Source organism: Salmo salar, chromosome 20 (genome assembly GCF_965601325.2).
Source record: "Salmo salar chromosome 20, fSalSal1, whole genome shotgun sequence".
Classification (NCBI taxonomy): Eukaryota; Metazoa; Chordata; class Actinopteri; order Salmoniformes; family Salmonidae; genus Salmo; species Salmo salar.
This window is the reverse complement of record NC_138310.1, coordinates 88,831,372-88,858,133: the sequence shown is the minus strand read 5'-3', so window position 1 is coordinate 88,858,133 and position 26,762 is coordinate 88,831,372. Positions and strand designations below refer to the sequence as shown.

Here is a 26,762-nt window from a genome sequence, read left to right as displayed (position 1 = left end):
CCTTGGCTTGGCCAATCTGTCCCCGTCTGAACTGATCGATCGGCGGATGTGAGGAATGTGTATTGATTAGCTATCGCTCCTGACAACCTGATCACCACCTGGAATTGTGACTATTATTACTGGGGATCCAGTTTGTCTGACGTACATTGTATATTCTCCTTCTGTTCCCTATTGGAAAATCAATGCATTGATGGTTGTACACTACACAGAATGCAATGTAATGTAATTGTTTGTAATATGTAACCTGTGTCACCTGAAATGTATCATAGGGTCTGTGTATACGTGAATACATTAGACCTTTAAACACAGAAAGAAACCTACATGTGAGACAGTAAGCAAAGCCCCAGCTGTAACTCCTGGTTGAAAGGTCTCTGTCTCTTTAAACCGCAGTCAGCCACCTCAGCGTTGCCTGGCAACTGAAAGCATCAGCAGCTAGCTAAGAAGTTAAATTGCATCAATTGACGATTAATACTGCCACAACTCACTGGCCTGGCTCCCGTCTGTGTCTGTCTCTCTGTTTCTTGTCTTTGTTTCTCTCTCTCAATTCAATTACATTTTAAGGGCTTTATTGACATGGGAAACATGTGTTTACATTACCAAAGCAAGTGAAATGGATAATAAACAAAAGGGGAAATAAACAATCAAATATGAACAGTAAACATCTGTCTGTGTCTCTCTCTCTCTCTCAGTTGATGATGTACTAATACTACTAATACTACTAATACTACTAATACTACTACTATGATGTACTAATACTACTCCCAAAAGACAGTGCTATTTTTAGTTGTAGTGTATTTCCCTTCAATGCTCTTAACCACGACACCACAGAGGCATTCTTCCCTTCAGTACCCAATACTCTTAACCACGACACCACAGAGGCATTCTTCCCTTCAGTACCCAATACTCTTAACCACGACACCACAGAGGCATTCTTCCCTTCAATACCCAATGCTCTTAACCACGACACCACAGAGCCATTCTTCCCTTCAATACCCAATGCTCTTAACCACGACACCACAGAGGCATTCCTCCCTTCAATACCCAATGCTCTTAACCACGACACCACAGAGGCATTCCTCCCTTCAATACCCAATGCTCTTAACCACGACACCACAGAGCCATTCTTCCCTTCAATACCCAATGCTCTTAACCACGACACCACAGAGGCATTCCTCCCTTCAATACCCAATGCTCTTAACCACGACACCACAGAGGCATTCATCCCTTCAATGCTCTTAACCACGACACCACAGAGGCATTCCTCCCTTCAATACCCAATGCTCTTAACCACGACACCACAGAGGCATTCCTCCCTTCAATACCCAATGCTCTTAACCACGACACCACAGAGGCGTTCCTCCCTTCAATACCCAATGCTCTTAACCACGACACCACAGAGGCATTCCTCCCTTCAATACCCAATGCTCTTAACCACGACACCACAGAGGCATTCCTCCCTTCAATGCTCTTAACCACGACACCACAGAGGCGTTCCTCCCTTCAATACCCAATGCTCTTAACCACGACACCACAGAGGCATTCCTCCCTTCAATACCCAATGCTCTTAACCACGACACCACAGAGGCATTCCTCCCTTCAATACCCAATGCTCTTAACCACGACACCACAGAGGCATTCCTCCCTTCAATACCCAATGCTCTTAACCACGACACCACAGAGGCATTCCTCCCTTCAATACCCAATGCTCTTAACCACGACACCACAGAGGCATTCCTCCCTTCAATACCCAATGCTCTTAACCACAACACCACAGAGGCATTCCTCCCTTCAATGCTCTTAACCACGACACCACAGAGGCATTCCTCCCTTCAATACCCAATGCTCTTAACCACGACACCACAGAGGCGTTCCTCCCTTCAATACCCAATGCTCTTAACCACGACACCACAGAGGCATTCTTCCCTTCAATGCCCAATGCTCTTAACCACGACACCACAGAGCCATTCTTCCCTTCAATACCCAATGCTCTTAACCACGACACCACAGAGACATTCTTCCCTTCAATGCTCTTAACCACGACACCACAGAGCCATTCTTCCCTTCAATGCCCAATGCTCTTAACCATGACACCACAGAGGCGTTCCTCCCTTCAATACCCAATGCTCTTAACCACGACACCACAGAGCCATTCTTCCCTTCAATACCCAATGCTCTTAACCACGACACCACAGAGGCATTCCTCCCTTCAATGCTCTTAACCACGACACCACAGAGGCATTCCTCCCTTCAATGCTCTTAACCACAACACCACAGAGGCATTCCTCCCTTCAATACCCAATGCTCTTAACCACGACACCACAGAGGCGTTCCTCCCTTCAATACCCAATACTCTTAACCACGACACCACAGAGGCATTCTTCCCTTCAATACCCAATGCTCTTAACCACGACACCACAGAGGCATTCTTCCCTTCAATACCCAATGCTCTTAACCACGACACCACAGAGCCATTCTTCCCTTCAATACCCAATGCTCTTAACCACGACAGAGACAAGAACTTTGGCTGTGCATAGCTGCTGGGTTTAGGATGGTCAGGATATGAACAGAAAATGACAGTTGATGTGCTGTGGTCAGAGGCGATAGGACAGCCACCTGCTGCGCACGGCCGATGTTCGGGTTGGTCTGTCTTGTCTTTTAGCCACGACAGTACAGGATAAGTTCTGAGCTATATTTAGTTGTGTTGGATGTGGATTGGTTACGACAACTCACGACGTACAACCAACAGCTCCACAGGTGGGGGTAATGGCCAATGATTCAAAGGTCCATAGTCATACCGTTACAGGCTGAGGCTAGTCCAAACGGTCCATGGTCATACCGTTACAGGCTGAGGCTAGTCCAAACGGTCTGTAGTCATACCGTTACAGGCTGAGGCTAGTCCAAACGGTCCGTAGTCATACCGTTACAGGCTGAGGCTAGTCCAAACGGTCCGTAGTCATACCGTTACAGGCTGAGGCTAGTCCAAACGGTCCGTAGTCATACCGTTACAGGCTGAGGCTAGTCCAAACGGTCCGTAGTCATACCGTTACAGGCTGAGGCTAGTCCAAATGGTCCGTAGTCATACCGTACCGTTACAGGCTGAGGCTAGTCCAAACGGTCCGTAGTCATACCGTTACAGGCTGAGGCTAGTCCAAACGGTCCGCAGTCATACCGTACCGTTACAGGCTGAGGCTAGTCCAAACGGTCCGTAGTCATACCGTTACAGGCTGAGGCTAGTCCAAACGGTCCGTAGTCATACCGTTACAGGCTGAGGCTAGTCCAAAGGTCCATGGTCATACCGTTACAGGCTGAGGCTAGTCCAAACGGTCCATGGTCATACCGTTACAGGCTGAGGCTAGTCCAAACGGTCCGTAGTCATATCGTACCGTTACAGGCTGAGGCTAGTCCAAATGGTCCATGGTCATATCGTACTGTTACAGGCTGAGGCTAGTCCAAACGGTCCGTAGTTATACTGTTACAGGCTGAGGCTAGTCCAAACGGTCCGTAGTCATACCGTTACAGGCTGAGGCTAGTCCAAACGGTCCGTAGTCATACCGTACCGTTACAGGCTGAGGCTAGTCCAAACGGTCCGTAGTCATACCGTTACAGGCTGAGGCTAGTCCAAACGGTCCGTAGTTATACCGTTACAGGCTGAGGCTAGTCCAAACGGTCCGTAGTTATACCGTTACAGGCTGAGGCTAGTCCAAACGGTCCATAGTCATACTGTTACAGGCTGAGGCTAGTCCAAACGGTCTGTAGTCATACCGTTACAGGCTGAGGCTAGTCCAAATGGTCCATGGTCATATCGTACCGTTACAGGCTGAGGCTAGTCCAAACGGTCCATGGTCATATTGTACCGTTACAGGCTGAGGCTAGTCTAAACGGTCCATGGTCATACCGTTGCAGGCTGAGGCTAGTCCAAACGGTCCGTAGTCATACCGTTACAGGCTGAGGCTAGTCCAAACGGTCCATAGTTATACCGTTACAGGCTGAGGCTAGTCCAAACGGTCCATAGTCATACCGTTACAGGCTGAGGCTAGTCCAAACGGTCCGTAGTCATACCGTTACAGGCTGAGGCTAGTCCAAACGGTCCATAGTTATACCGTTACAGGCTGAGGCTAGTCCAAATGGTCCGTAGTCATACCGTTACAGGCTGAGGCTAGTCCAAACGGTCCATAGTTATACCGTTACAGGCTGAGGCTAGTCCAAACGGTCCGTAGTCATACCGTTACAGGCTGAGGCTAGTCCAAACGGTCCGTAGTCATACCGTTACAGGCTGAGGCTAGTCCAAACGGTCCGTAGTCATACCGTTACAGGCTGAGGCTAGTCCAAACGGTCCGTAGTCATACCGTTACAGGCTGAGGCTAGTCCAAACGGTCCGTAGTCATACTGTTACAGGCTGAGGCTAGTCCAAACGGTCCATAGTTATACCGTTACAGGCTGAGGCTAGTCCAAACGGTCCATAGTCGTACCGTTACAGGCTGAGGCTAGTCCAAACGGTCCATGGTCATATTGTACCGTTACAGGCTGAGGCTAGTCCAAACGGTCCATGGTCATATCGTTACTATCCTGGAGAAACTTTTTTTTTTTTTGCCCATTGTGTTGAGAGCACAGGAGGTTGGTGGCACGTTAATTGGGGAGGACGTGTTCGTACTGTATTAATGGCTGGAACGGAATAAATGGTTTCCGTGTTTGATACCACCCGAGCCACTGCCTGTTCACCCCGCTATCATCTAGAAGGCGAGGTCAGTACATGTGCATCAAAGCAGGGACCGAGAGACTGAAAAACAGCTTCTATCTCAAGGCCATCAGACTGTTAAACAGCCATCACTAACATTGAGTGGCTGCTGCCAACATACTGACTCAACTCCAGCCACTTTAAACAATGGAAAAATGGATGTAATAAATGTATCACTAGCCACTTTAAACAATGCCACTTCATGTAATGTTTACATACCCTACATTACTCATCTCATATGTATATACTGTACTCAATTCCATCTACTGCATCTTGCCATCTTGATGTAATGTATCACTAGCCACTTTAAACAATGCCACTTTTATATGTTTACATATCCTACATTACTCATCTCATATGTATATACTGTACTCTATACCATGTACTGCATCTTGCCTATGCCGTTCGGCCGTCACTCATCCATATATTTATATATTCTTATTCATTCCTTTACACTTGTGCGTACAAGGTAGTTGTTGTGGAATTGGTAGATTACTTGTTAGATATTACTGCACGGTCGGAACTAGAAGCACAAGCATTTCGCTACACTCGCATTAACATCTGCTAACCACCTGTATGTGACAAATAACATGTTGATTTGATTTGATTCACTCTATTCCTGCCGTTATTATGAGCCGTTGTGACCTCCTCGTGATTGGGAGCCATCACTCACTCTCACCCAGGGCTGTAGCAGTAAGTGGAACTGATAGGTTTGGTGAATCATTAATCGTTTTGAGTCTCTCACTGAAATGTGTTTAGAGTAACTGATGGGGAGAGTGGAGGTTTGAATGGTGAGAATGGTGGGGATAGGAGAGTGGGTGATGGCCCAATCATTCAATAGCAGGTCACCCTGCCCTCAAATGCATCTTATTGGGCCACTATCTACAGTCAACCTTTGCAAAGTGTTACAGATTTGCCGACTCTGGACTCGAGAGTTGCAATTGCTTTCTTGGAAGCTGTGTCATTCAATGAATCCTGTGAAACTGCATCGAAACTGCTACAGGGAATTGCTGTATGGCAGAGACTTAACCACACCAATGATATCGCTCTAATACAGTCCATTTCTTTGTTTGCTATAATCGCCTGGATGCACATTGCACCGACGGCACCTTCACTGCCATATTGCACACAGAGGGTCCAAACCACATTCCCGTGTCTCTTCCCTGAAGAAATATCCTCTCATTATGCAGCGGGGTACTATGTTATCTCTGCCAGTCTGAGACAGAGTCAAATGGCACACTTATCCCTATATAGCACACTACTTTTGACCAGGGACCGTAGGGCTTTATGTAGGGGATAGAGTGCCATTTGGCAGGCTGAGATTTGGCTCTGCAGAAATAAAAGGAAACACCATTGGATTAGCAGTACAACAACAACAACTATAGAGCTACAGGTTATATGGGCTCTGGTAAAAAAAAGAAAGGTAGTGCACTATGTAGGGAATAGGGTGCCATTTGGAATCTGTGTGATATGTTCTCTTGTCTCCAGCTGGTCACCTGTCATTCCTTGAATGCCAAGAAGAGGATGGATGAGTGAGGGTCATTCCAGGAAATGAGTGCTTTAACTGGTTTCACTGAAGGGTCATTCCAGGAAATGAATACTTTGACTGATTCCACTGATGGGTCATTCATTTAAGTTCCAGGAAATGAGTGCCTTTTGCATCCTTTTGATATTTTAAGTAGACATTGTGCACCAATATTCAAATTTAAATGCCTATTACATTATATTAAATGAAGTGCCCTTTAATATAGACCACATGGAGAATTTAATAAATCTGATTTTATTTTATATGAATAAAGACTTGCTAAAGCGTTGTCCCTCCATCAACCATGTGTCACTTCTAGGAAGATTTGAACCCACTTGAACCCCAATATTTTCTCCAAGTTTCACTTTGTAAGTCCTATTTATTTATTATTTTACTAAGTGTTTTCTGAAGATAATTTTTTTTCTGTCATGTGATTCATTTACATCTGTCCCTCATGTTAAGTGAACACTGTTACTTGAACTGCACTCTTGTTTTAATATGGTGAAACTATTCCTTTTAAAATATATATCTTTTTTAAACAACTGAACATCTAATAGTCAAATCATGGTGTAAAAGCAGGTGAGCTGGTTCTACTCCTTTTTCTGGTGTTTTGTGGAGGAAAACTGAGCGGGTCGAACGTAACACATCAACCCTGTTACCCAGAGAGATAGAAAACAATGTGTGAATCTTCCTGTTGCACACAACAAGCTTCCATTCCCTCTGTCATGAGGGGAGTTATGGTAGATTTAAGAGGAACTTTTCAAACCTGTTACTTTATTTGTCACTTATTATAGTCTTATTTATTTGGGAAAAATGGGAAAAATCTTTTATGAATTTTTTTATGAATTTTAACATGTGCTCTTTATGACAGAATGTTTAAAATTAGGTGAAATATATATATATATATTACCAAGTTACACGTCTCAAAAGACAGGGAAGTGGTGTAACTGTACTCTGAACGTATGTTTTTATTTTCTGTCTTTTGCTTTCCTCGTTTCTGCCTCAATACTGATTTTAGCACTTTCTTCTACACTCCAACGGACAGTTTATTAGGTACACCAACCCCATTCACGAAAATTCCTATATAAAGCAGACAGACAGGCGTCGAGACATTCAGTTACTGTTTGATTGAACATTACAATGGGCAAAACGAGTGACATAAGTGACTTTGAGCGTGGTATGATCGTCGGTGCCAGGCGTGCTGAATCCAGTATCTCACAAACAGACCCCCTCCTGGGCTTTTCATTTACATTTACATTTACATTTACGTCATTTCACACACGACATTGTTACGGATGGCCTATTGCAGCAGACGACCACACCAGGTTCCACTCCTATCAGCTAGAAGCGGCTCCAGTGGGCACGCGATCACCAACACTGGACAACTGAGGAGTGGTAAAACATTACCTGGAACATGACAGCGAGTTCAGTTTACTGAGTGTCCTGGTCAGTCCCCGGACCTTAACCCAATAGAATATAACGGGATGAGATGGAACGGGCTGTTGGCAGCATGAATGTACCGCCATCTAATCTGTAGCAACTGCGTGATGCCATCGTGTCAACATGGACCAACATCCCTGTGGAACGTTTCTGACACCTTGTAGAATGCGCCGAAGAATTCAGGCTGTTCTGGAGGCAAAAGGGGGGTCCAACCCGGTAGTAGATTGTTGTACCTAATAAACAGGCTGGTGAGTGTATGTGCCTAGAGGCCTGAAGTTAATGGTATTGTTTTACTGCTCTAGCTATGTGTCTCAGTCATTAGATAGAGAGGTACAGTACATGTATCCTTATGTAACTCACAGACAGTTAGAGTGATCTACAATGTTGTAATTAGGTTTGTGTCCTGTTCTGTTCCAGAACCTCTTTATTTGCAGTGTTCCAGAACCTCTTTAGTTGCAGTGTTCTGTCACTGAGCATTGACTTAATCATCATTTTCTTTGGTTGTAGACTGGTTATATGTACCTGTTGTAAATCCCTGTTGTATCTTTTCAACAGTACTAGGGTTGCTATGGTTCCTAGTAAATCCCTGTTGTATCTTTTCAACAGTACTAGGGTTGCTATGGTTCCTAGTAAATCCCTGTTGTATCTTTTCAACAGTACTAGGGTTGCTATGGTTCCTAGTAAATCCCTGTTGTATCTTTTCAACAGTACTAGGGTTGCTATGGTTCCTAGTAAATCCCTGTTGTATCTTTTCAACAGTACTAGGGTTACTATGGTTCCTAGTAAATCCCTGTTGTATCTTTTCAACAGTACTAGGGTTGCTATGGTTCCTAGTAAATCCCTGAAAAAACAATAAAAGGAACACTTAAACAACACAATGTAACTCCAAGTCAATCACACTTCTGTGAAATCAAACTGTCCACTTAGGAAGCAACACTGATTGACAATAAATTTCACATGCTGTTGTGCAAATGGAATAGACAACAGGTGGAAATGATAGGCAATTAGCAAGACACCCCCAATTAAGGAGTGGTTCTGCATGTGGGGACCACAGACCACTTCTCAGTTCCTATGCTTCCTGGCTGATGTTTTGGTCACTTTTGAATGCTGGCGGTGCTTTCACTCTAGTGGTAGCATGAGACGGAGTCTACAACCCACACAAGTGGCTCAGGTAGTGCAGATCATCCAGGATGGCACATCAATGCGAGCTGTGGCCAGAAGGTTTGCTGTGTCTGTCAGCGTAGTGTCCAGAGCATGGAGGCACTACCAGGAGACAGGCCAGTACATCAGGAGACGTGGAGGAGGCTGTAGGAGGGCAACAACCCAGCAGCAGGACCGCTACCTCCGCCTTTGTGCAAGGAGGAGCAGGAGAAGCACTGCCAGAGCCCTGCAAAATGACCTCCAGCAGGCCACGAATGTGCATGTGTCGGCTCAAACGGTCAGAAACAGACTCCATGAGGGTGGTATGAGGGCCCGACGTCCACAGGTGGGGTTGTGCTTACAGCCCAACACCGTGCAGGACGTTTGGCATTTGCCAGAGAACACCAAGATTGGCAAATTCGCCACTGGCGCCCTGTGCTCTTCACAGATGAAAGCAGGTTCACACTGAGCATGTGACAGATGTGACAGAGTCTGGAGACGCCGTGGAGAACGTTCTGCTGCCTGCAACATCCTTCAGCATGACCGGTTTGGCGGTGGGTCAGTCATGGTGTGGGGTGGCATTTCTTTGGGGGTGCCACACAGCCCTCCATGTGCTCACCAGAGGTAGCCTGACTGCCATTAGGTACCGAGATGAGATCCTCAGACCCCTTGTGAGACCATATGCTGGTGCGGTTGGCCCTGGGTTCCTCCTAATGCAAGACAATGCTAGACCTCATGTGGCTGGAGTGTGTCAGCAGTTCCTGCAAGAGGAAAGCATTGATGCTATGGACTGGCCCGCCCGTTCCCCAGACCTGAATCCAATTGAGCATATTTGGGACATCATGTCTCGCTCCATCCACCAACGCCACGTTGCACCACAGACTGTCCAGGAGTTGGCGGATGCTTTAGTCCAGGTCTGGGAGGAGATCCCTCAGGAGACTATCCGCCACCTCATCAGGAGCATGCCCAGGCGTTGTAGGGAGGTCATACAGGCACGTGGAGGCCACACACACTACTGAGCCTCATTTTGACTTGTTTTAAGGACATTACATCAAAGTTGGATCAGCCTGTAGTGTGGTTTTCCACTTTAATTTTGAGTGTGACTCCAAATCCAGACCCATGAAATTTTTTTGATTTCCATTGATTATTTTTGTGTGATTTAGTTGTCAGCACATTCAACTATGTAAAGAAAAAAGTATTTAATAAGATTATTTCTTTCATTCAGATCTAGGATGTGTTGTTTAAGTGTTCCCTTTATTTTTTTGAGCAGTATATATACAGTGCATTTGGAAAGTATTCAGACCCTTTGACTTTTTCCACATTTTGTTACGTTATAGCCTTAATCTAAAATGGATTCAATAAATGTTTTGTTTACATTAATCATCCTTGAGATGTTTCTACAACTTGATTGGAATCCACCTGTGGTAAATTCAATTGACTGGACATGATTTGGAAATGAACACACCTGTCTTTCTAAGGTCCTATGGTTGACAGTGCATGTCAGAGCTAAAACCAAGACATGAGGTCGAAGGAATTGTCTGTTGAGCTCTGAGATAGGATTGTGTCGAGGCACAGATCTGGGGAAGGGTACCAAAAAATGTCTGCAGCATTGAAAGTCCCCAAGAACACAGTGGCCTCCATCATTCTTAAATGGAAGAAGTTTGGAACCACCAAGACTCTTGCTAGAGCTGGCCACCCGGCCAAACTGAGCAATCGTTGGAGAAGGGCCAAGAATCCGACTGGTCACTCTGACAGAGCTCCAGAGTTCCTCTGTGGAGATGGGAGAAACTTCCTGAAGGACAACCATCTCTGCAGCAATCCACCAATCAGGCCTTTATGGTAGAGTGGCCAGACGGAAGCCACTCATCAGTAAAAGGCACATGACAGCCCGCTTGGAGTTTGCCAAAGGGCACTTAAAGGACTCTCAGACCAGGAGAAACAAGATTCTCTGATGTGATGAAATCAAGATTGAACACTTTGGCCTGAATGCCAAGCATCACATCTGGACGAAACCTGGCACCATCCCTACTGTGAAGCATGGTGGTGGCAGCATCATGCTGTAGGGATGTTTTTCAGAGGCAGGGATTGGGAGACTAGTCAGGATCGAGGGAAAGATGAACGGAGCAAAGTACACATAGATCCTTGATGAAAACCTGCTCCAGAGTGCTCAGGACCTCAGACTGGGGCGTAGGTTCACCTTCCAACAGGACAACGACCTAAGCACACAGCCAAGACAGCCCAGGAGTGGCTTTGGGACTAGTCTCTGAATGTCCTTGAGTGGCCCAGCCAGAGCATGGACTTGAACCCAATCGTACATCTCTGGAGAGACCTGAAAAGAGCTGTGCAGCGACGCTTCCCATCCAACCTGACAGAGCTTGAGAGGATCTGTAGAGAAAAATGGGAGAAACTCCCCAAATACAGGTGTGCCAAGCTTGTAGCGTCATACCCAAGAAGACTTGAGGCTGTAATTGCTGTCAAAGCTCTTCAACAAAGTACTGAGTAAAGGGTCTGAATACTTATGTAAATGTGATATTTCAGTTTTTATTTTTTATGAATTTGCGAAAATCTCTCAATCTGTTTTAACCTTTGTTTTATGGGGTATTGCGTGTAGATTGATGAAGACTATTTTTTTTAAATCAATTTTATCAACCAAATACTTTTAGACTTTTACTCAAGTAGTATTTTACTGGGTGACTTTTACTTGAGTCATTTTCTATTCAAGTATCTTTACTTTTACTCATCACTGTCTCAGTCAGATGTGACATGACATGTGTTAACGACCTCAGTACCTCGCCCAGACAGTCTGGCAGGAGAACAAGCAGAGCCGTACAACTCCTGTGCGTCCCGAATGGCAGCCTATTCTCTAGAGCAGGGATGGGCAACAGGTGAGCGTGCCCCCCCCCCATGAATATACATTTTCAAGCTAACAAGTGGTGTGGTTTTGACCTTTACAAGGTGTATGCTACATACCCCCTCTATTCGAGGTGATAAGGATTAGTTTGATTATGATGGATGATGGTAATGATGATGGTGATGATGATGATGATGATGGTAATGATGATGATGATGACGATGGTAATGATGATGGGTAATGATGATGGTGATGGTAATGACAACGGTAATGACGATGATGGTAATGATGATGATAATGGTAATGATGATGATGATGGTAATGACAATGATGATGGTAATGATGATAATGATGATGACGATGGTAATGATGATGACGATGGTAATGGGGATGACGATGATGATGGTAATGATAATGATGATGGTGATGATGATGATGGTAATGATGATGACGATGATGACGGTAATGATGATGGTAATGATGATGGTGATGGTAATGACAATGATGATGGTAATGATGATGATGATGACGATGGTAATGGTGATGACGATGGTAATGGTAATGACGATGGTGATGATGATGATGGTAATGATGATGATGGTAATGACGACGATGATGGTAATGATGATGATGATGGTAATGACAATGATGATGTTGATGGTGATGATGATGATGACGATGATGATGGTAATGATGATGACGCTGATGCTGGTAATGATGATGATGCTGGTAATGATGATGACGATGGTAATGATGATGACGATGGTAATGACGATGGTAATGGTAATGATGGTAATGGTAATGACGATGATGATGACGACGATGGTAATGACGATGGTAATGGTAATGATGGTAATGGTAATGACGACGATGATGACGACGATGGTAATGACGATGGTAATGGTAATGACGATGATGATTTTTGACGATGACGATGGTAATGATGATAATCTTAATAACGATAATGATCCTGTGTCTCTCTGTACAGGTGAAACAGATCATGGAGGAGGCAGTGACTAAGAAGTTTGTCCATGAAGACAGCAGCCACATCATCGGCCTTTGCAGTAAGTACACACACACACATACACGCTCCCTCTCTGAGATCTCCTCAGCTGATAATGTAGTGAGTCTGGGTGAAGGACAGTATTTGACGTCACCTGTGTTGCTGACTGTGCTGGCGCAGCAATGGAAAGTTAATAATCACACTGGAGTCAATGGAAACTAATTTTAGAGGTTCCCTGGTTGCACAACATGTACTTTCTCCAAGAAAGACAGATGTGTGTGTGTGTGTGTGTGTGTGTGTGTGTGTGTGTGTGTGTGTGTGTGTGTGTGTGTGTGTGTGTGTGTGTGTGTGTGTGTGTGTGTGTGTGTGGCCCCCGTAATGCAGTCAGTATTTTCTGGAAGGACTTCCAGTGAAGTGGAGTGGAGTGGTTTACGTAGTTTCCGGCCGGATGGCTGCGAGCCGGTGAGCTGGCGAGTTGGTGACTCACACCTTGAGGACCGAATTTGCTCACGCCACACCGGGAGGGGGTGGGGGGAGGGGGGGGTGGGGGGGTGGAGAGCCGCTGTATATCTTCCCCTGTGTGTGTGTAGTGTTTGGTAGTGTTATATCAGTGTTATATCTTCCTCGGGGTCAGGACAGAGCCGTAGAGTTTGACCAGGGCTCATACACACTATGTAGGGTGCTATTTTGAGAAGGAGAAAGATAGATATACATGAGTCTGGGAGTATGACAACCAAGAAACAGTCTGAAGATTCAACTGTCAGTTTCAGGCTGTAATTACAGCCATTTAAAGGTGCAATCTGCAGTTGCTACATACATTTTTTGGAACTTATATATTAATTATATTTACACGTTGATTCTTGAAGAATACAACTTAGAAATGCTTCATGAGCTTAGTTCAACTATCGCACTCCATCAGAACCCTAAATATAAGCTATTTTTACTTCAATGTTTGCAAACAATGTAATTGTAAACAAGCACTGTATGGTCTCAAAACATGGTTACAAATATAAATTTGATTAGGCTTTCGGCGGTATTCAGATTGTCATACCTTCATACCGACCTTGTGCCATCCCGGGATGTTTGGTAGTACCGGCACTGAACACAAGGAGAGTTATTTTCAAACCCCACTGAGTCTCTGTAATCCAAAGGTTAGCAATGCTAACAAGTATATGTAAAATCCCATAGAGAATGCTAACTAAATACTAACGAGCGCATTGCGAACATTTTATACAGTTTCTGACGTAAACTATTTGCAGGACAGACATCCTAGCTCATAAAGTTATACAAGTAACTCAAAAATTCTACTCACAATTTGCCACACAAAACAAATATTAGACAGCGAGGCTCTTGATCCAGGAGGGGAATCTCTGCTGTTACCAAACGCTTGATTTTGCAAGAAGCTAACAAGCTAGATAGCTAACTACTGTTAGTACAACTGCAGCGCATTTAGCACATTTTAGACAGTTACCTTAATAGTTATAAGATATCTAGCTGTCAAACATTTAGTTGTGAATTTAATACTGTAATTAGATCACCTGGCGCGTGCTGCACAACAGTGACTCACAAGAAATGAAGAATGCAATCTGCTTTATCTCTCTTTATACTGCAGGTATTTACTTAAAAAGTAGCTAAAAATATATATATATATATATATACACATCAAAGAAAATAGTTGAAACAGTATTGACAGTATTGAAAAACCATCCCATGGCTATTTCCAAATTTCCCAGTATACGCTATACCGCCCAAGCCTAATTTTGATATCATGGGTGGTCAGTCCTTGCATCCATAGCGCTATGAATTTGAGAGTGGTGACATTTCTCCAGCCCCATCCCTCAGCTGTTTACCGAAACAGTGGCTGGGTGTCCGCTTTGTTATCGTTTGAACTGCGGATTGTCCCTTTAAAGATAGGGATGGTTCAGTACAGATGATGCTGTCGTGGCAGCTGGAGCTAGCGAGGAGCGAGGACATCCTTTGTACATCGTTAATGTGATAAATACTATTAATTTGTCTGACACCATTTTTAAAATGATCTGTAATCCACAGTAGCATGTGAATCATAGCTTTGTCTGTGTAGGAGCTGGCCAAATGGGGCCGTATTCCCTTAGGGATAGGGTGCATTTTGGGACACAGCCTATGAGAGCTGGCCAAACACAGCCCTGTTCCTTACATGTCAAAAATAATACATTTCTTACCAATATGTTATCAGTCCCTTCAAGTGCTCCCACTACTTATCTGAAAATTCAACTTGGGTTATTTATACATTTGTGTTATGTATAAGTTTGCCTCCTTTATCACATGTTATGTAGGCTACAGTCCTACGTTTTCCGAACCTCTTTAGAAAAGTTTCACTTTGTTATGTATACGTTTGTGTTATGTAGCTAGAGACTGAGTTTCTGATAAAGAAGGAGCCAGTTGTCCACATTTCCTTGTAGTTAACAAGCTGTGGGCCGTTTGGAGGGTCAGCCAATGCAGGCGGGATGTCTTAGCTCCTAACTCCTAGCCTACGGATCGATGGGAAAATTACCATCCTCCTCCTGAATCACTTGGTCTCTGTCTAAAATGGCACCCTATTCCCTATTATAGGCTCTGGTCAAAAGTAGTGCACTATATAGGGGAACAGGGTGCATTTGGGACTTACCCTAGCATATTATGTCAAAAGGGAGCTGCTTGGCCGCGGATGGTGTGGGGGCGAGGGGAGGAGATGAGGGGAAGTTGGGCTGTAATTATCATTTCAATATTTTACAGTGCCGGGGATATAAAATGGTAAATAATGGTAGGAAGTGCAAAGGGAATTTAAGGCTTTACTTTTTTTATTTTGTTGTCTCATTTGAATGAGTAATGACATAATTAGGCCAACCTCGTGGGATAGTGTACTGTGTGTGTGTGGTTAATATAATATATATTTACAAAACATTATGACATGAATCCAGTTGAAAGCTATGATCCCTTATTGATGTCACCGATTAAATCCACGTCAATCAGTGTAGATGAATGGGAGGAGACAGGTTAAAGGATTTTTAAGCCTTGAGACAATTGAGACATGGATTGTGTATGTGTGCCATTCAGACGGTGAATGGACAAGACAAAATATTGAAGTGCCTTTGAACAGGGTATGGTAGTAGGTACCAGGCGCACCGGTTTGTGTCAAGAACTGCAACACTGCTGGGTTTTTCACACTCAACAGTTTCCTGTGTGTAACAAGAATGGTCCACCACCCAAAGGACATTCAGCCAACTTGACACACAACTGTGGGAAACATTGGAGTCAACATGGGCCAGCATCCCTGTGGAACGCTTTCGACACCTTGTAAAGTCCATGCCCGACGAATTGAGGCTGTTCTGAGGGCAAAAGGGGCGTGCAACTCAATATTAGGAAGGTGTTGCTAATGTTTTGGACACTCAGTCTAGGTATGTATACCACAGCAGTGGGCAGGGTTGGGTAGGTTACTTTCTAAATGAAATCTGTTACAGTTGCTAGTTACCTGTCCAAAATTGTAATCAGTAACGGAACTTTTGGATTACCGTAATCTGATTACATTCTGTTACTTTTAGATTACTTTCTCTTTAAGAGGCATTAGAAGAAGACAGAAATGTATGTTACCCATTGAACGACATCCTATTGCAGGATAAATCACTGTAGAGAGATTGCTACCACACTCTTTTTTTCTGCCTCCTTCTCTCGTCACAATTTTGTGTCCAACCCATGGGCTAGAAAATAAACGGTACTGCCCTTGAAGGGACTTTCTGTTATACAAACATAGAATAACACTGGCAAGTCAATACAGGAAGTAGAAATACATAACATACACAAACGCCATCGTTACTCATACAGTATAAGGCTAGATATAGGTCTACTAGATCTGTTGGTGTTCAGAAGTGGCACCTTCCAGGCTTTCCTCCTGAACAGAACACCCGTATCTATTCTATTCTATTTCCTCCTGAACAGAACACCCGTATTTATTATATTCTATTTCCTCCTGAACAGAACACCTGTATCTATTCTATTCTATTTCCTCCTGAACAGAACACCCGTATTTATTCTATTCTATTTCCTCCTGAACAGAACACCCGTATCTATTTTATTCTATTTCCTCCTGAACAGAACACCCATATTTATTCTATTCTATGTCCTCCTGAACAGAACACCTGTTTCTATTCTATTTCCTCCTGAACAGAACACCTGTATCTATTCTATTCTATTTCCTCCTGAACAGAACTCCTGTATCTATTCTATTCTATTTCCTCCTGAACAGGACTCCTGTATCTATTCTATTCTATTTCCTCCTGAACAGAACTTCTGTATCTATTCTATTTCCTCCTGAACAGAACACCCGTATTCTATTCTATTTCCTCCTGAACAGAACACCTGTATCTATTCTATTCTATTTCCTCCTGAACAGAACTCCTGTAACTAATCCATTCTATTTCCTCCTGAACAGAACACGCATATCTATTCTATTTCCTCCTGAACAGAACACCCGTATCTATTCTATTCCCTCCTTAACAGAACACCCGTGTCTATTCTATTTCCTCCTGAACAGAACACCCGTATCTATTCTATTTCCTCCTGAACAGAACATCTGTATCTATTCTATTTCCTCCTGAACAGAACACTTGTATCTATTCTACTCTATTTCCTCCTGAACAGAACACCCATATCTATTCTATTCTATTTCCTCCTGAAAAGAACACCCGTATCTGTTCTATTTTATATCCTCCTGAACAGAACCCCTGTATCTATTTTATTCTATTTCCTCCTGAACAGAACACCTGTATCTATTCTATTTCCTCCTGAACAGAACACCCATATCTATTCTATTTCCTCCTGAACAGAACACCCGTATCTATTATATTATATTTCCTCCTGAACAGATCTCCTGTATCTATTCTATTCTATTTCCTCCTGAACAGAACACCTGTATCTATTCTATTCTATTTCCTCCTGAACAGAACTCCTGTATCTATTCTATTATATTATCCTCCTGAACAGACTACCTGTATATATTCTATTCTATTTCTTCCTGAAAGAACATATGTATCTATTCTATTTCCTCCTGAACAGAACACCTGTATCTATAATATTCAGTTATATTTCCTCCTGAACAGAACACATGTATCTATTTTATTTCCTCCTGAACAGAACACCTGTATCAATTCTACTTCCTCCTGAACAGAACACCTGTATCTACAGCAGCTCCTGCACCTCATCTCCATTCACTGAAGCAATCTGATACAAACAGACACACATACAGAGGCACACACACACACAGGCAGGCAGAATATAATAGATAAAGGTGTTCTGTTCAGGAGGAAATAGAACAGAATAGATACAGGTATTCTGTTCAGGAGGAAATAGAATACAGTGAGGGAAAAAAGTATTTGATCCCCTGCTGATTTTGTACGTTTGCCCACTGAAAAAGAAATGATCAGTCTATAATTTTAATGGTAGGTTTATTTGAACAGTGAGAGACAGAATAACAACAAATAAATCCAGAAAAACGCATGTCAAAAATGTTATAAATTGATTTGCATTTTAATGAGGGAAATAAGTATTTGACCCCCTCTCAATCAGAAAGATTTCTGGCTCCCAGGTGTCTTTTATACAGGTAACGAGCTGAGATTAGGAGCACACTCTTAAAAGGAGTGCTCCTAATCTCAGTTTGTTACCTGTATAAAAGACACCTGTCCACAGAAGCAATCAATCAATCAGATTCCAAACTCTCCACCATGGCCAAGACCAAAGAGCTCTCCAAGGATGTCAGGGACAAGATTGTAGACCTACACAAGGCTGGAATGGGCTACAAGACCATCGCCAAGCAGCTTGGTGAGAAGGTGATAACAGTTGGTGCGATTATTCACAAATGGAAGAAACACAAAAGAACTGTCAATCTCCCTCGGCCTGGGGCTCCATGCAAGATCTCACCTCGTGGAATTGCAATGATCATGAGAACGGTGAGGAATCAGCCCAGAACTACATGGGAGGATCTTGTCAATGACCTCAAGGCAGCTGGGACCATAGTCACCAAGAAAACAATTGGTAACACACTACGCCGTGAAGGACTGAAATCCTGCAGCGCCGCAAGGTCCCCCTGCTCAAGAAAGCACATATACATGCCCGTCTGAAGTTTGCCAATGAACATCTGAATGATTCAGAGGACAACTGGGTGAAAGTGTTGTGGTCAGATGAGACCAAAATGGAGCTCTTTGACATCAACTCAACTCGCCGTGTTTGAAGGAGGAGGAATGCTGCCTATGACTGCAAGAACACCATCCCCACCGTCAAACATGGAGGTGGAAACATTATGCTTTGGGAGTGTTTTTCTGCTAAGGGGACAGGACAACTTCACCGCATCAAAGGAACGATGGATGGGGCCATGTACCGTCAAATCTTGGGTGAGAACCTCCTTCCCTCTGCCAGGGCATTGAAAATGGGTCGTGGATGGGTATTCCAGCATGACAATAACCCAAAACACACGGCCAAGGCAACAAAGGAGTGGCTCAAGAAGAAGCACATTAAGGTCCTGGAGTGGCCTAGCCAGTCTCCAGACCTTAATCCCATAGAAAATCTGTGGAGGGAGCTGAAGGTTTCGAGTTGCCAAACGTCAGCCTCGAATCCTTAATTACTTGGAGAAGGTCTGCAAAGAGGAGTGGGACAAAATCCCTCCTGAGATGTGTGCAAACCTGGTGGCCAACTACAAGAAATGTCTGACCTCTGTGATTGCCAGCAAGGGTTTTGCCACCAAGTACTAAGTCGTGTTTTGCAGAGGGGTCAAATACTTATTTCCCTCATCAAAATGCAAATCTTTTTATAACATTTTTGACATGCGTTTTTCTGGATTTTTTTGTTGTTATTCTGTCTCTCACTGTTCAAATAAACCTACCATTAAAATTATAGACTGATCATTTCTTTGTCAGTGGGCAAACGTACAAAATCAGCAGGGCATCAAATACTTTTTTCCCTCACTGTATTCTATTTCCTCCTGAACAGAACACCTGTATCTATTCTGTTCTATTTCCTCCTGAACAGAATACCTGTATCTATTCTGTTCTATTTCCTCCTGAACAGAACACCTGTATCTATTCTGTTCTATTTCCTCCTGAACAGAACACCTTTATCTATTATATTCTATTCTATTTCCTCCTGAACAGAATACCTGTATCTATTCTGTTCTATTTCCTCCTGAACAGAATACCTGTATCTATTCTGTTCTAATTCCTCCTGAACAGAACACCTGTATCTATTCTGTTCTAATTCCTCCTGAACAGAATACCTGTATCTATTCTGTTCTATTTCCTCCTGAACAGAACACCTGTATCTATTCTGTTCTAATTCCTCCTGAACAGAATACCTGTATCTATTCTGTTCTATTTCCTCCTGAACAGAACACCTGTATCTATTCTGTTCTATTTCCTCCTGAACAGAACACCTGTATCTATTCTGTTCTAATTCCTCCGGAACAGAATACCTGTATCTATTCTGTTCTATTTCCTCCTGAACAGAACACCTGTATCTATTCTGTTCTATTTCCTCCTGAACAGAACACCTTTATCTATTATATTCTGTTCTATTTCCTCCTGAACAGAACACCTGTATCTATTCTGTTCTATTTCCTCCTGAACAGAATACCTGTATCTATTCTGTTCTAATTCCTCCTGAACAGAACACCTGTATCTATTCTGTTCTAATTCCTCCTGAACAGAATACCTGTATCTATTCTGTTCTATTTCCTCCTGAACAGAACACCTGTATCTATTCTGTTCTATTTCCTCCTGAACAGAACACCTTTATCTATTATATTCTGTTCTATTTCCTCCTGAACAGAACACCTGTATCTATTCTGTTCTATTTCCTCCTGAACAGAACACCTGTATCTATTCTGTTCTATTTCCTCCTGAACAGAACACCTTTATCTATTATATTCTGCCTGCCTGCGTGTGTGTGTGCCTCTGTATGTGTGTCTGTTTGTATCAGATTGCTTCAGTGAATGGAGATGAGGTGCAGCAGCTGCTGTGAATGATTGCAGTCTGACTGACAGACCCTTACATAATACACACTAATTGTTGCACAACTTCTAAGGACTCTCTAAAAGCCATCTGCGTCAGGACTCTCTAAAATCCATCTGCATAAGGACTCTCTAAAATCCATCTGCATAAGGACTCTCTAAAATCCATCTGCATAAGGACTCTCTAAAATCCATCTGCATAGGGACTCTCTAAAATCCATCTGCATAAGGACTTTCTAAAATCCATCTGCATAAGGACTCTCTAAAATCCATCTGCATTAGGACTCTCTAAAATCCATCTGCATAAGGACTCTCTAAAATCCATCGGCACTCTCTAAAATCCATCTGCGTAAGGACTCTCTAAAATCCATCTGTATTAGGACTCTCTAAAACCCATCTGCATAAGGACTCTCTAAAATCCATCTGCATAAGGACTCTCTAAAATCCATCTGCATAAGGACTCTCTAAAATCCATCTGCATAAGGACTCTCTAAAATCCATCTGCATAAGGACTTTCTAAAATCCATCGCCATAGGGACTCTCTAAAATCCATCTGCATAAGGACTCTCTAAAATCCATCTGCGTAAGGACTCTAAAATCCATCTGCATAAGGACTCTCTAAAATCCATCTGCGTAAGGACTCTCTAAAATCCATCTGCATAAGGACTCTCTAAAATCCATCTGCATAAGGACTCTCTAAAATCCATCTGCATAGGGACTCTCTAAAATCCATCTGCATAAGGACTTTCTAAAATCCATCGGCATAGGGACTCTCTAAAATCCATCTGCATAGGGACTCTCTAAAATCCATCTGCATAAGGACTTTCTCAAATCCATCGGCATAGGGACTCTCTAAAATCCATCTGCATAGGGACTCTCTAAAATCCATCGGCACTCTCTAAAATCCATCTGCGTAAGGACTCTCTAAAATCCATCTGTATTAGGACTCTCTAAAATCCATCTGCATAAGGACTCTCTAAAATCCATCTGCATTAGGACTCTCTAAAATCCATTTGCATAAGGACTCTCTAAAATCCATCTGCGTAAGGACTCTCTAAAATCCATCTGCATAAGGACTCTCTAAAATCCATCTGCATAAGGACTCTCTAAAATCCATCTGCATAAGGACTCTCTAAAAACCATCTGCATAAGGACTCTCTAAAATCCATCTGCATAAGGATTCTCTAAAATCCATCTGCATAGGGACTCTCTAAAATCCATCTGCATTAGGACTCTCTAAAATCCATCTGCATAAGGACTCTCTAAAATCCATCGGCATAGGGACTCTCTAAAATCCATCTGCATAAGGATTTCTAAAATCCATCGGCATAAGGACTCTCTAAAATCCATCTGCATAAGGACTCTCTAAAATCCATCTGCGTAAGGACTCTAAAATCCATCTGCGTAAGGACTCTAAAATCCATCGGCATAGGGACTCTACAATCCATCTGCAGAAGGACTCTCTACAATCCATCTGCAGAAGGACTCTCTACAATGCCTCTGCAGAAGGACTCTCTACAATGCCTCTGCAGAAGGACTCTACAATGTCTCTGCAGAAGGACTCTCTACAATGCCTCTGCAGAAGGACTCTCTACAATGTCTCTGCAGAAGGACTCTCTACAATGCCTCTGCATTAAAAATAGTGCATTACGTAGCAAATAGGGTGCCATTTTTGGCGTACAGATAACGAGAAAAGACTAATCCCATTGTGATACATGGAGGAAATGGTTGTATTTTATTGTACGCGTTTTGTGGATTAAATGCAAGATGGTAATGGAGGATAGTTGAATAAAATAGATTAGTCACAGTATTGAACAATGAGTGAAATGAATGGATGGCAAAAGACGAGTGGCTGTACTTCTTGGTTATGACCTCATAGTGCTGATGTCATTGGTTGGGTAGTTGGTTATATAGTGATTAGATTTGTGTGTGTGTGTGTGTGTGTGTGTGTGTGTGTGTGTGTGTGTGTGTGTGTGTGTGTGTGTGTGTGTGTGTGTGTGTCATTCATTGTCTATGTTGACGCCTGACTGAATAAAGTTAAATAAAGGTCTTCAACCTTTTAAAATGGACAATAAGCTTGTTCTTCCTGTTCCTCTTCGACCGCTCATGTGTTTCGTGGACACAGGGTATAGACAGAGTTAAGTTACTTTAGCCATGTGCGTTTGTGTGTGTTTGTGTGTGTGGGTGAATAGAACTAATTGATAGTGACGAGTCACCGAAGACCATAGAGAAGCTTCAGCTATTCATATTTCACACACACACACACACACACACACACACACACACACACACACACACACACACACACACACACACACACACACACACCGGCTAATTGAGAATGATGCCAGCTGGAAACCACTGGGGACCAGGGAGAAGCTTCAGGTATTCCACTGATTATAGCTGGTATCCATGACAACTCGGCTATCCTCCACACAGACATGTGTAGTCTGCACCCTGTGGAACAGAATAACATGCTCACACACACACACAAATACATGCACACACACACACACACACACTTATATAACACGGCAGTCTCGTCTCTGTCGGTGGTCCTGGTTGAGTTTTATTCCAGGAGACGTGTTGTGGTGTCCTGGTCGGAGCTAACTGAGTTTTATTCCAGGAGACGTGTTGTGGTGTCCTGGTCGGAGCTAACTGAGTTTTATTCCAGGAGACGTGTTGTGGTGTCCTGGTCGGAGCTAACTGAGTTTTATTCCAGGAGACGTGTTGTGGTGTCCTGGTCGGAGCTAACTGAGTTTTATTCCAGGAGACGTGTTGTGGTGTCCTGGTCGGAGCTAACTGAGTTTTATTCCAGGAGACGTGTTGTGGTGTCCTGGTCGGAGCTAACTGAGTTTTATTCCAGGAGACGTGTTGTGGTGTCCTGGTCGGAGCTAACTGAGTTTTATTCCAGGAGACGTGTTGTGGTGTCCTGGTCGGAGCTAACTGAGTTTTATTCCAGGAGACGTGTTGTGGTGTCCTGGTCGGAGCTAACGCTAGCTACGTGTTGTGGTGCCCTGGTCGGTGCTAACGCTAGCTACGTGTTGTGGTGCCCTGGTCGGAGCTAACGCTAGCTACGTGTTGTAGCTAACGCTAGCAACTGCTGCATTGGGATGTGTGTGTGTTTGCGGAAGTAGGTTTTATGGTGTATCTGTATGATGTGTTGTCGTGCCTGCCATGCAATTTATTGTGTGTGTGTGTGTGTGTGTGTGTGTGTGTGTGTGTGTGTGTGTGTGTGTGTGTGTGTGTGTGTGTGTGTGTGTGTGTGTGTGTGTGTGTATCTATGTGCGTGTGTCTGTGAGTGTGTGTTTGAGTGTGCATGCAGAGACAGCAGAGGATTCTCTGACAGAATGTTATACCCCACGCCACGCCCCTATAGCTAGCAGCGTGACACATCCTCTTCGCTCAAACATTACAACTACATCACTGATGTTGATGGAAGACCAATACCGTTAGCGTCAATGCTAGATGACAGGTGGTAACTGCCATTGTGTCTGTAGCTCGGCAGGAGCCTCTTAGCTGTTAGCATGATTAGCTAACAGCTAAGACTAGTATTAGCGTCAGTGCTAGTCTAGACAGATTAGGAACCCAGTGGGAGGCTGTTAGCATGATTAGCTAACAGCTAAGACCAGCATTAGCGTCAGTGCTAGTCTAGACAGATTAGGAACCCAGTGGGAGGCTGTTAGCATGATTAGCTAACAGCTAAGACTAGCATTAGCGTCAGTGCTAGTCTAGACAGATTAGGAACCCAGTGGGAGGCTGTTAGCATGATTAGCTAACAGCTAAGACTAGCATTAGCGTCAGTGCTAGTCTAGACAGATTAGGAACCCAGTGGGAGGCTGTTAGCATGGTTGGCCTCTGTGTACCATTTAGCTTCAACACCAGTTTAGATAGATAGGAACAAAGTGGCAGGTGACTGTTTACGGGGTCTGTCTGTGTACTTGGTGTGGCTGGAGAAACGGCACCCTGCACTCAATCCACCCTGATAGAGATCAACCTAGAAAGTTGCTCAAAACTTCAGGGCAACAAGGTAAGGAATTAAGGGTTAAATCATGGGATAGGAAAATGTTATGGCATGTAGTTGATCATATGGGTGGTCCAAAATCCCAGGGTTCATCCCAAATGGTACCCTAAAAGTGGTGCACTGTGTAGGGAATAGGGTAGATTTTTGGATGCAGTGTGTGCATCCAAAGGCACTCGATGGTCTGTACACACACACACACACACACACACACACACACACACACACACACACACACACACACACACACACACACACACACACACACACACACACACACACACACACACCTACACATACACACACATCCATCAATGGCATTACGTTATAGTAAATGGATGGTTTGTTTGATGTTTGTCTGGTCAATGGATAATAATCTTAGTCTGATACCACAACATCACGTCATTATAGTCTGAGAGCAGTGCTCATCACCATCATTATAGTCTGGGAGCAGTGCTCATCACCATCATTATAGTCTGAGAGCAGTGCTCATCACCATCATTATAGTCTGAGAGCAGTGCTCATCACCATCATTATAGTCTGAGAGCAGTGCTCATCACCATCATTATAGTCTGAGAGCAGTGCTCATCACCATCATTATAGTCTGAGAGCAGTGCTCATCACATCATTATAGTCTGAGAGCAGTGCTCATCACCATCATTATAGTCTGAGAGCAGTGCTCATCACCATCATTATAGTCTGGGAGCAGTGCTCATCACCATCATTATAGTCTGAGAGCAGTGCTCATCACCATCATTATAGTCTGAGAGCAGTGCTCATCATGTCATTATAGTCTGAGAGCAGTGCTCATCACCATCATTATAGTCTGAGAGCAGTGCTCATCACCATCATTATAGTCTGAGAGCAGTGCTCATCACCATCATTATAGTCTGAGAGCAGTGCTCATCACCATCATTATAGTCTGAGAGCAGTGCTCATCACTATCATTATAGTCTGAGAGCAGTGCTCATCATGTCATTATAGTCTGAGAGCAGTGCTCATCACCATCATTATAGTCTGAGAGCAGTGATCATCACCATCATTATAGTCTGAGAGCAGTGCTCATCACATCATTATAGTCTGAGAGCAGTGCTCATCACCATCATTATAGTCTGAGAGCAGTGCAGATCACCATCATTATAGTCTGAGAGCAGTGCTCATCACCATCATTATAGTCTGAGAGCAGTGCAGATCACCATCATTATAGTCTGTGAGCAGTGCTCATCACCATCATTATAGTCTGGGAGCAGTGCTCATCACCATCATTATAGTCTGGGAGCAGTGCTCATCACCATCATTATAGTCTGAGAGCAGTGCTCATCACCATCATTATAGTCTGAGAGCAGTGCAGATCACCATCATTATAGTCTGAGAGCAGTGCTCATCACCATCATTATAGTCTGAGAGCAGTGCTCATCACCATCATTATAGTCTGAGAGCAGTGCTCATCACCATCATTATAGTCTGAGAGCAGTGCTCATCACCATCATTATAGTCTGAGAGCACTGCTCATCACGTCATTGTAGCCTGGGAGCAGTGCTCATCACGTCATTGACACCCAGAGTTTTGGTTGATTAAGCAGTGGGGAGGCTGGTTCTCTGTCTGTTCATGTCTGCGTGTATGTGTGTGCGTGTGTATGTGTCTGATTGTGTGGCTTGTTTGTGTGGGAGTGAGAGCGGTGGGAATCAGTGGTTGAAAGAAAGAGCGGAAGGGAGAAATGAAGAGAGAGTGGGAGAGGGAGGGATAGAGGGATTATAACAGTAAACCTGATGTTAAAGGAGAGGGAGGGATAGAGGGATTATAACAGTGAACCTGATGTTAAAGGAGAGGGAGGGATAGAGGGATTATAACAGTAAACCTGATGTTAAAGGAGAGGAGGGATAGAGGGATTATAACAGTAAACCTGATGTTAAAGGAGAGGAGGGATAGAGGGATTATAACAGTAAACCTGATGTTGAAGGAGAGGAGGGATAGAGGGATTATAACAGTAAACCTGATGTTGAAGGAGAGGGAGGGATAGAGGGATTATAACAGTAAAC

General features: G+C 43.6%; 1 protein-coding gene across 2 annotated transcripts in view; it reads left to right on the top strand.

Annotated features, from left to right (window-relative positions):
* sgsm2 (small G protein signaling modulator 2) overlaps nt 1-26,762 on the top strand; it is a 167,484-nt gene that overhangs the window by 7,491 nt on the left and 133,231 nt on the right. For both annotated transcript variants that reach the window (XM_082966795.1, XM_082966796.1), the window contains exon 2: nt 12,680-12,755. In XM_082966795.1, the coding sequence (XP_082822921.1) occupies nt 12,680-12,755 (76 nt within the window). The remainder of the gene's footprint in view (nt 1-12,679; nt 12,756-26,762) is intronic.